Source organism: Salmo salar, chromosome 21 (assembly GCF_965601325.2).
Source record: "Salmo salar chromosome 21, fSalSal1, whole genome shotgun sequence".
NCBI classification, from domain to species: Eukaryota; Metazoa; Chordata; class Actinopteri; order Salmoniformes; family Salmonidae; genus Salmo; species Salmo salar.
In genome coordinates, this window is record NC_138311.1 from 1,093,853 (window position 1) to 1,105,975 (window position 12,123).

At 45.0% G+C, this 12,123-nt stretch overlaps 1 protein-coding gene across 1 annotated transcript in view; it reads left to right on the top strand.

The window, feature by feature from the left end:
* The window catches only part of mycbp2 (MYC binding protein 2), a 386,518-nt gene that overhangs the window by 141,264 nt on the left and 233,131 nt on the right, over positions 1 to 12,123 (top strand). Inside the window, exon 12 of the mRNA XM_082967288.1 lies at positions 1,024 to 1,228. Within this exon, the coding sequence (XP_082823414.1) occupies positions 1,024 to 1,228 (205 nt within the window). The remainder of the gene's footprint in view (positions 1 to 1,023; positions 1,229 to 12,123) is intronic.

Sequence of the window (12,123 nt, forward strand, 5' to 3'; positions counted from 1 at the left end):
GTTGCCATATGGCTGGGGCTGATGAAATGCCAAAAACCAGGCGGTTATACCTGTATAGACCTTTGTGTGTGTTTGTCAGGTACTGTTTGGAGCTCTTTTCAACAGGTAGTTGCAGGTAAGCCTGTTTCAGGTCAATTTTACTGAAGTGTTTCCCACCAGCTAGTGCAGCAAAAATGGCACCCAGACATGGCGGGGGAAGTCACAGTTACCTTAAAGTCCCATCCCTCCCGGTAATCGGGCAACTTTTGCCATTTTTCTTATGTCTGAGTGAGGGAAATGCTGTAAATTAAGAGAACTCAATGCATTCTGAATGATGAGACGTTGAGGATTATAATAAATACCACTTTGATGTTATAAGCCAAACATCTGTGAATCCAAATGTGAACTTCATGTTTCCAGATCATAGAACTCATGTCATGTAGTGTCAACTTTTATGATCACAATGTTTGTATGCGGTCGTACCCTGGTTTGTTTTGAACAGAATTTAGCCCTATCCAAATAGGCCTTAACATCCCACGAGCGTTAAGGTGATTTGGCCCAAATTTTTTGAGGGGCTGAATTGGCTGATTTTGCCTCAGTTTTCCTCCTCGTCATTAAGAAATGCAACTGAAAAGACGAGATTTGAGACTTGGAGGCATGCTTTGGTGTGAGTGTTTCTTGTGTGTGTCTTCGTACGTGGGATGTGTTCGTACATTGTTTCTGGAAACAGTCACACACCGGTCTAAACAACTTGAAAACAGTCTAAGCAGCTCTGCTGTAGCAAGTAAAGTGGTCCAGTGAGGTTTTCTCTCATTTGTGTCTGGAGGTAGTAGTAAGCTAGACAACTTGAGCCAATTAGCTTTTGTGCTTCACTGATGTTGTGATAATCAGAACACTCCTTTTCAGCCGAAGCGTCCGGTGTGAGACCATGGTAAAGTTAGAGGTTTTCAACCGTTAAAGTTAGTTTTTCACAGGAGTTCCTTTTTAAATATTTTCTCTCTCCACCCTGCCTCTCCCTCTCCACCCTGCCCCTCCCTCCCTCAGATCTACTACACCGGGAAATATCAGAGCCTTGGCATCAAGCAAGGTGGTCTGTCGGAAGGTAAATGGGTGGAGCTGCCTGTCACCAAGTCCCCTAAGATCATCCAGTTCTCGGTGGGCCATGACGGCTCACACGCCCTGCTTGTGGCCGAGGATGGCAGCGTGTTCTTCACCGGCTCTGCCAGCAAGGGAGAGGATGGAGAATCCAGTAAGTATGGATGAGAACACACACCTAGACAGACGAGAATACGCATGGATGTGATTCAAGATGGCGCCGACGGAGATGGCTATTTAGTGACTTTTTTTCATGTTTATCTTTACTTTTTTTGTACAGAAAGTTCATACTATTATCACATGACCGCTAAGTACTTCTGGACATCAGATCGACAGTTGGTAACCTTGATTTCGAATTCAACATCGACTCAGATGTTCCCTTGTTCATGCCTTTGTTTTATGGGCTACCAAAACGCTGCAGGTAGACGAGCTGGCTTCCTTGTGAGACTGAGACGAAGATAAAATCGACTGGCACTCCCCTCTGTTCTGTTGGCAAATGTCCAGTCAAGCGGGAATAAGATAAGAGACTCTCGAACAAAGCTCTTCCATCAGACAAACTTGAAAAGCTGCAATGTTGTATGTCTTGCAGAGATGTGGATGGATGACTATACGTAGAACTCAGTGGTTTCTCCATGCAGCGGCATGATTGGACAAAGGCGGCCTCGGGCAAGTCCAAAGGGGAAGGGGTGTGCCTCTTCATAAACAACAACTAGTGCGCTGCTTCCGTTGTGAAAGAAATCTTAAGCTTTTGCTCACCTGATAAAGAATACCTCTAGGTGAGCTGCATAATCTACCAAGAGTTGTCATCTGTAATTTTCACGAATGTCTAAATCCCTCATAGAACCTACACTGCTAATGCACTCAACAAACTATATATAGGGCCATAAAAAAACAAGAAAACCACTCACCCAGAGGCAATGTTTCTGGTGGGTGGAGACTTTAAAGCTGGGAGACTTAAAACCGTTGTACCTCACTTTTACCAACACGTCTCCTGAGCCACTAGGGGTACTAAAACTCTAGACCACTTTTATTCTACCCACAGAAACGCATACAAGGCTCTCCTTTCAACAAATCTGTCATGACGCTATTCTCCTGTTTCCTGTTCACAAACAAAAGCTCAAACAGGATGTACCAGTGATGCGCTCAATATAGAAGTGGTCCGATGTAGCAGACGCAAGGCTACAATACTGTTTTGCTAGTACAGACTGGGATATGTTCCAGAATTCACCCAATAGCATTGAGGAGTTTACCACTTTACCAGTCACGGGCTTCATTAATAAGTGCATAGACAACGTTGTCCCCACAGTGACTATACAAACATATCCAAACCAAAAACCATGGATTACAGGCAATATCCGCACTGGGCAAAAGGCTAGAGCTACTGCTTACAAGAAACAGGACATGGACACATGCAAGAAAGCCCGCTCCGACCTCCGAGACCTCAAACATGCTAAAGGACAATATTGGAGGAAGGTGGAATCTAATTACGCCGGCTCTGACGCAGGGCTTGCAGGTTCTATCGGGTTACAAAGGGAAACCCAGTCGTGAGATGCACAGTGATGGAGAACTCCCAAACGAGTGCCATAAAACACTGAGTCTTGCGTGAAAGCCCCTTTTCCAAATGATCCCACTCTCTGTGGCCAATGTGAGTACAACTTTTAAACAGGTTAACGCTCGCAAGGCCACCGGGCCAGACGGAATACCAGGGCACGTTCTCAAAGCATTGGCAGACCAGCTGGTGAGTGTCTTCACTGACATTTTCTATCTCTCCTTGTTCCAGTCTGTAAACCCAACATGTTTCAAACTGTTCACAATAACTCTAAGTTAACCTGCCTAAATGACTATCACCCTGTAGCACTCACATCTATAATTATGAAGTGCTTTGAAAAGATGGACATGACACAAATCAACATCATCATCCCAAACACCCTGGACCCACTCCAATTTACATACCGCCACAACAGATCCACAAATGACACAATCTCAATTGCATTTCACACTGCCCTCTCCCATTGGACAGGAGGGGAAATAACTATGTGAGAATGCTATTTACAGACTAAAGCTCGGTGCATCCAACACCAAGTTTTCTGACGACACAACGTTGGTAGGCCTAATCACCGACGGCGATGAGACGGCCTACAGGGAGAAGGTCGGAGACTTAGCAGTGTGGTGTCAGGATAACAACCTCTCCCTCAACGCCAGTAAGCCCAAGGAGCTGATCGTGGACTGCAGAAGAAAGGGGAGATCACTCACCCATCCACATCAATGGGGCTGTAGTGGTGTGGGTCGAGGCCTTCAAGTTCCTCTGTGTCCACAACACTAAGAACTTAACATGGTCCAAACACACCCGCACAGTTGTGAAGAGGGCATTACAGCACCTCTTCCCCCTCAGGAGGCTGAAAAGATTTGGCATGGGCCCTCGGATTCTCAAAAAGTATCTTGACTGGCTGCATCACCGCTTGGAATTGCAATTGCACCGCAAATGCTCCCTGCCATCCAGGACTTCTGTATCAGGCGGTGTCAGGGGAAGGCTTGAAAAATTGCCAAAAACTCTAGCCACCGAAGACCTAGACTGTTCACTCTGCTATCGTCCGGCAAACAGTACCGAAGCACAGGCTCTCGGACCAACAGGCTCCGAGACAGCTTCTATCCCTAAGCCATAAGAATGCTAAATAAGAATGCTAAATAGCCCGGGTAACCATTTAATTATGGCTATCTGCAATGACCATATCTTCCACTGACTCGATGCACGCTCACACTATACACTATACACACTATACACTTAAGAACACCTTCCTAATATTGAGTTGCACCCCCCTTTTGCCCTCAGAACAGCCTCAATTCGTTAGGGGATGGACTCTACAAGATGTCAAAAGCGTTCCACAGGGATGCTGGCCCATGTTGACTCTAATGCTTCCCACAGTTGTCCGGTTTGCTGGATGTCCTTTGGGTGGTGAACCATTCTTGATACACACGGGAAACTGTTGAGCGTGGAAAAACCCAGCAGCGTTGCAGTTCTTGACTCAAACCGGTGCACCTGGCACCTACTACCATACCCTGTTCAAAGGCACTTAAATATTTTGTCTTGCCCATTCACCCTCTGAATGGCACACGTGGGTTATCCATGTCTCCGGACTTAAAAATCCTTCTTTAACCTGTCTCCACTTCATTTACTCTGATTGAAGTGGATTAAACAAGTACGTACTCTCTCCCACAAAACCCACACGCACAAAGTGCATTCAGAAAGTATTTAGACCCCTTGACTTTATCCACATTTTGTAATGTTACAGCCTTATGCTAAAATGTATTAAGTTGTTTTTTTCCCCCTCGTCAATCTACACACAATGCCCCATAATGACAAAGCGAAAAAGAGGTTTTTAGAATTGTTTGCAAATGTATTAAAAATGGAAATATCATATTTACATAAGTAGTCAGACCCTTTACGCAGTACCTTGCTGAAACACTTTTGGCAGCAATTACAGTCTTGAGTCTTCGCTACAAGCTTGGCACACCTGTATTATGGGAGTTTCTCCCATTCTTCTCTGCAGATCCTCTCAAGCTCTGTCAGGTTGGATGGGGAGTGTTGCTGCACAGCTATTTTCAGGTCGCTCCAGAGATGTTCGATCAGGTTCAAGTCCGGGCTCTGGCTGGGTCACTTAAGGACATTGAGACACCCCTGTCTGAGGTCCTGAGCACTCTGGAGCAGGTTTCATCAAGGATCTCTCTGTACTTTGCTCCATTCATCTTTCTCTCGATCTTGACTAGTCCTCCCAGTCCTTGCCACTGAAAAACATCCCCGCAGAATGATGCTATCACCACCATGTTTCACCGTAAGGATGGTGCCAGGTTTCTTCCAGATGTGGCATTCAGGCGATTTAGAGTTCAATATTAGTTTGATCAGACCAGAAAATCCTTTTGTCATTGTCTGAGTCCTTTAGGAGCCTTCTGGTAAACTCTAAGCGGGCTGTCATGTGCCTTTTACTGAGGAGTGGCTTCCGTTTGGCCACTTCCATCAAGGTCTGATTGGTGGAGTGCTGCAGAGATGTCATTCTGGAAGGTTCTCCCATCTCCACAGAGGAAATCTGGAGCTCTGTCAGTGACCATTGGGTTCTTGGTCACCTCCCTGACCAAGGCCCTTGTCCCCCGATTGCTCAGTTTGGCCAGGCGGCCAGATCTAGGAAGAGTCTTGGTGGTTGCAAACTTCTTCTATTTAAGAATGATGTAGGCCACTGTGTTCTTGGGGACTTTCAATGCTTCAAAAATGTTTTGGTAGCCTTCCCCAGCTCTGTGCCTTGACACAATCCTGTGTCTGAGCTCTATGGACAATTCCTTTGACCGCATGGCTTGGTTTTTGCTCTGACATGCACTGCCAACTGTGGGACCTTATATTGACAGGTGTGTGCCTTTCCAAATCATGTCCAATCAATTGAATTTACCACAGGTGGACTCCAATAAAGTTGTAGAAGGCATCAAGGAAGAACAATGGAAACAGGATTCACCTGAGCTAAATGTCGAAGCTCATAGGACATAACAACGCTGCTTCCACTGTTCTACCACAGGTACCGGGAGCTGACACTGTTGTAGTCCATGTAGGGTCAAACGACATCAGGAGGGCTAGCTCAGAACATTTGGAAATAGATTTTAAAGAACTGATTTTAGCATTAAAAGACTCCAAAAAAACGGCCAGTAATTTCAGGACCAGTACCATCGTTGGGCCGCGGGTGTGAAAGATTCAGCAGACTGCTGGCATTACACATCTGGCTAAAAGACTACTGTAGCTCTGCTGGAGTCACTTTTATTGATAACTTTGACACCTTCTGGAAACAGAAGATGCTCTACAGGAATGAAGGAGTCCATCCTAATCATCTTGGCTCCTGGACTCTGTCCACGCATTTCAAGGCTGCGTTGAAACAATGACTGGTAAATGATCCAAGACCAGCTCAGTTAATCCTTACCGTTGTGACAATGAGTCGGCATAATGCTGCATCAAATGTACATGATCTTAGGGGCATTGGCAAACAATGCAAGTGATTTTAATTTATGTACCCCCAGTTGCACCGAATACATATGTTTGTCCTACAGCTATTGTAAACAGTAATCATTAGCCTATAAACCAGAGTTACGCTGTTAGCACTGAGGCGGTGTGCAATAGTAGGAAGACCACTTTATGCAGCTCACTCTGCACTATCAGCTCCAATGTAAATATCTTGAGTAAATCTACCTTTGTTTTTAATGCTTTACTGGGAAGCTTATCAATCAAGCAACCCAGAAAAGTGCTAAAAATGGCCCATATTAACAGATGCAGCCTAAGAAACAAGGTCCATAAAATCAATAACTTGCTTGTAACAGATGACAACCATATTCTGACAGATCTCTAAAACTCACTTAGATAATACCTTTGATACAGTGGTAGCAATACATGGTTATAACGTCTACGAAAAAGGCAGAAATGCCAACGGAGGCGGTGTTTCGGTCTATATTCAGAACCACATTCCTGTAAAGCTTAGAGATGATCTAATGTTAATTACTGTTGAAGTAATATGGCGACAGGTTCATCTGCCTCACCTAAAGCCCATTCTTGTGGGAAGCTGCTATAGACCACCAAGTGCTAACAGTCAGTATCTGGATATGTGTGAAATGCTTGATAATGTGCAGTTGAAGTCGGAAGTTTACATTCTCCTTAGCCAAACACATTTCAACTCATTTTTCACAATTCTTGACATTTAATCCTAGTAAAAATTCCCTGTCTTACATCACCACTTTATTTTAAGAATGTGAAATGTCAGAATAATAGTGTAGAGAGATTTATTTCAGCTTTTATTTCTTTCATCACATTCCCAGTGGGTCAGAAGTTTACATACACTCAATTAGTATTTGGTAGAATTGCCTTTAAATTGTTTAACTTGGGTCAAACGTTTCGGGTAGTCTTCCACAAGCTTCCCACAATAAATTGGGTGAATTTTGGCCCATTCCTCCTGACAGAGCTGGTGTAACTTCCGACGGAGATGGCCGCCTCGCTTCGCGTTCCTAGGAAACTATACAGTATTTAGGTTTTTTTGTGTCATTTCTTACATTGTTACCATAGGAAATCTTAGGTTTTATTACATACAGTCGAGAGGAACTATTGGATATAAGAGCAATGTCAACTCACCAACATTACGACCAGGAATACAACTTTCCTGAAGCGGATCCTCTGTTTGGTCCGTCACCCAGGACAATGTCTCGGATCCCAGCCGTCAACCCAAAACAACGACGCCGCAGATGGGGCAGACGGAGCGGTCTGCTGGTCAGGTGCCGTAGATGGGAACATTGCGCACCGCTCCTGAGCATACTACTTGCCGATGTCCAGTCTCCTGACAACAAGGTAGACGAAATCCGAGCAAGCCTTGTCTTCCAGAGAGACATCAGACTGTAACGTTCTTTGTTTCACGGAAACATGGCTCACTCGAGACACCCTATCAAAGTTGGTACAGCCACCTGGTTTATTCACGCATCGCGCCGACAGAAACAACCATCTCTCTGGTAAGAAGAAGGTTGGGGGGGTATGCCTTATGATTAACGAGACGTGATGTGATCATAACAACATACAGGAACTCAAGTCCTTTTGTTCACCTGACTTAGAATTCCTTACAATCAAAGGCCGACCGCATTATCTTCCAAGACAATTGTCTTTGATTTTAATCACGGTCGTGTATATCACCCCCCCAAGCTGACACATCGACGGCCCTGAAAAAACTTCATATGACTCTATGTAAACTGGAAACCACATATCCTGAGGCTGCATTTATTGTAGCTGGGGATTTTAACAAGGCTAATCTGAAAACAAGGCTCCCTAAATTTTACCAGAATATTGATTGCGCGACCTGGGCTGGCAAAACCCTGGATCATTGTTATTCTAACTTCCGCGACGCATATAAAGCCCTCCCCCGCCCTCCTTTCGGAAAAGCTGACCACGACTCCATTTTGTTGCTCCCAGCCTATAGACAGAAACTAAAATAGGAAGCACCCGTGCTCAGGTCTGTTCAACGCTGGTCCGACCAATCGGATTCCACGCTTCAAGATTGCTTCGATCACGTGGACTGGGATATGTTCCGCATAGCGTCGAACAACAACATTGATGAATACGGTGAATCGGTGAGCGAGTTTATTAGCAAGTGCATCGGTGATGTTGTACCCACAGCGTCTATTAAAACATTCCCCAACCAGAAACCGTGGATTGATGGCAGCATTCGCGCAAAACTGAAAGCGCGAACCACTGCTTTTAATCAGGGCAAGGTGACTGGAAACATGACGGAATACAAACAGTGTAGCTATTCCCTCCGCAAGGCAATCAAACAAGCTAAGAGTCAGTATAGAGACAACGTAGAGTCACAATTCAACGGCTCAGACACGAGAGGTATGTGGCAGGGCCTACAGTCAATCCCAGACTACAAAAGAAAAACCAGCCCCGTCGCAGACCACGATGTCTTGCTCCCAGACAAACTAAACTTCTTTGCACGCTTTGAGGACAAAACAGTGCCGCTGACACGGCCCGCTACCAAAACCTGCGGGCTCTCCTTCACTGCAGCCAACATGAGTAAAACATTTAAACGTGTTAACCCTCTCAAGGCTGCAGGCCCAGGCGGCATCCCCGGCCTCGTCCTCAGAGCATGCACAGATCATCTAGCTGGTTGGTGTGTTTACGGACATATTCAGTCTATCCTTAACCCAGTCTGCTGTTCCGACATGCTTCAAGAGGGCCACCATTGTTCCTGTTCCCAAGAAAGCTAACTGAGCTAAATGACTACCGCCCCGTAGCACTCACTTCTGTCATCATGAAGTGCTTTGAGAGACTAGTCAAGGACCATATCACCTCCACCCTACCTGACACCCTAGACCCACTCCAATTTGCTTACCGCCCCAATAGGTCCACAGGCGACGCAATCACACTGCACACTGCCCTAACCCATCTGGACAAGAGGAATACCTATCTAGGAATGCTGTTCATTGGCTACAGCTCAGCACTCAACACCTCCAAACTCGTCATTAAGCTCGATACCCTGGGTCTCGACCTCGCCCTGTTCAACTGCATCCTGGACTTCCTGATGGGCTGCCCCCAGGTGGTGAGGGTAGGTAACAACATCTCCACCCCACTGATCCTCAACACTGGGGCCCCACAAGGGTGCGTTCTCAGCCCTCTCCTGTACTCCCTGTTCACACATGACTGCGTGGCCATGCACGCCTTCAACTCGATCATCAAGTTTGCAGACGACACTACAGTGGTAGGCTTGATTACCAACAACGACAAGACGGCCTACAGGGAGGAGGTGAGGGTCCTCGGAGTGTGGTGTCAGGTAAATAACCTCCCACTCAATGTCAACAAAACAAAGGAGATGATCGTGGACTTCAGGAAACAGCAGAGGGAGCAGCCCCCTATCCACATCGACGGGACAGTAGTGGAGAAGGTGGAAAGTTTTAAGTTCCTCGGCGTACACATCACGGACAAACTGAATGGTCCACCCACACAGACAGCATGGTGAAGATGGCGCAGCAGCTCCTCTTCAACCTGAGGAGGCTGAAGAAATTCAGCTTTTCACCAAAAACACTCACAAACTTTTACAGATGCACAATTGAGAGTATCCTGTCGGGCTGTATCACCGCCTGGTACGGGAACTGCTCCGCCCACAACCGTAAGGCTCTCCAGAGGGTAGTGAGGTCTGCACAACGCATCACCGGGGGAAAAACTACCTGCCCTCCGGGACACCTACACCACTCGATGTCACAGGAAGGCCAAAATGATCATCAAGGACAACAACCACCCGAGCCACTGCCTGTTCACCCTGCTATCATCCAGAAGGCGAGGTCAGTACAGGTGCAACAAAGCTGGGACCGAGAGACTGAAAAACAGCTTCTATCTCAAGGCCATCAGACTGTTAAACAGCCATCACTAACATTGAGTGGCTGCTGCCAACATACTGACTCAACTCTGGCCACTTTAATAATGGAAAAATTGATGTTAGAAATGTATCACTAGCCACTTTAAACAATGCCACTTTTTATAATGTTTACATACCCTACATTACTCATCTCATATGTATATACTGTGATCTATACCATCTACTGTATCTTGCCTATGCCGTCTGGCCATCGTTCATCCATATATTTTTATGTACATATTCATTCCTTTACACTTGTGTGTGTATAAGGTAGTTGTGAAATGGTTAGATTACTTGTTAGATATTACTGCATGGTTGGAACTAGAAGCACAAGCATTTCGCTACCCTCGCATTAACATCTGCTAACCATGTGTATGTGACAAATAACATTTTATTTGATTTTGAGTCATGTTTGTAGGCCTCCTTGCTCGCACACGCTTTTTCAGTTCTGCCCACAAATTTTCTATAGGATTGAGGTCAGGGCTTTGTGATGGCCACTCCAATACCTGGACTTTGTTGTCCTTAAGCCATTTTGCCACAACTTTGGAAGTATGCTTGGGGTCATTGTCCATTTGGAAGACCCATTTGCGACCAAGCTTTAACTTCTTGACTGTCTTGAGATGTTGCTTCAATATATCCACATAATTTTACTTCCTCATGATACCATCTATTTTGTGAAGTGCACCAGTCCCTCCTGCAGCAAAGCACCCCAACGACATGAAGCACGGGGGTGGCAGCATCAAGGTTGGGATGGTGTTCTTTGGCTTGCAAGCCTATCCCTTTTTCCTCCAAACATAACGATGGTCATTATGGCCAAACAGTTCTATTTTTGTTTCATCAGACCAGAGGACATTTCTCCAAAAAGTACGACCTTTGTCCCTATGTGCAGTTGCAAACCCTAGTCTGGCTTTTTTATGGCGGTTTTGCAGCATAGGCTACTTCCTTGCTGAGCGGCCTTTCAGGTTATGTCGATATATGACTCGTTTTACTGTGGATATAGATACTTTTGTACCTGTTTCCTCCAGCATCTTCACAAGGTCCTTTGCTGTTGTTCTGGGATTGATTTTCACTTTTTGCACCAAAGTACGTTCATCTCTAGGAGACAGAACGCGTCTCCTTCCTGAGCGGTATGACGGCTGCGTGGTCCCATGGCGTTTATACTTGCGTGCTATTGATTGTACAGATGAACATGGTACCTTCAGGCGTTTGGAAATTGCTCCCAAGGATGACCCAGACGTGTGGAGGTCTACAATTCTTTTTTCTGAGGTCTTGGCTGATTTATTTCGCTTTTCCCATGATGTCAAGCAAAAAAGCAATGAGTTTGAAGGTAGGCCTTCAAATATATCCACATGTACACCTCCAATTGACTCAAATTATGTCAATTAGCCTATCAGAAGCCACTAAAGCCATGACATAATTTTCTTGAATTTTCCAAGCTGTTTAAAGGCACAGTCAACTTAGTGTACGTAAACTTCTGACCCACTAAAATTGTGATACAGTGAATTATAAGTGAAATAATCTGTAGTCTAAACAATTGTTGGAAAAATTACTTGTCATGCACAAAGTAGATGTCCTAACCGACTTGCCAAAACTATAGTTTGTTAACAAGAAATTAGTGGAGTGGTTGAAAAACGAGTTTTAATGACTCCAACCTATGTGTATGTAAACTTCCGACTTCAACTGTATGTGATATCAACAGAGAAGTATATTTTCTGGGTGATTTAATTATTGACTGGCTATCATCAAGCTGCCCACTCAGGAACAAACTTCAAACTGTAACCAGTGCCTGCAACCTGGATCACGTTGTCAGTCAACCTTCCAGGGTAGTTACAAACAGCACAGGAATTAAGTCATCAACATGTATTGATCACCTCTTTACTAACGCTGCAGATATTTGCTTTAAAGTAGTATCCAAATCCATAGGATGTAGTGATCGCAATATAGTAGCTATATCTAGGAAAATTGAAGTTCCAAAGACTGGGCCTAATAGTGTATTTGAGGTCATACAATACGTTTTGTAGTGATTCATATGTTGATGATGTAAAGAATATTTGCTGGACTGTGGTGTGTAATGAGGAGCAACCAGATGCTGAACTTGCCGCATTTATGAAACTACTTATTCCAGTTACTAATA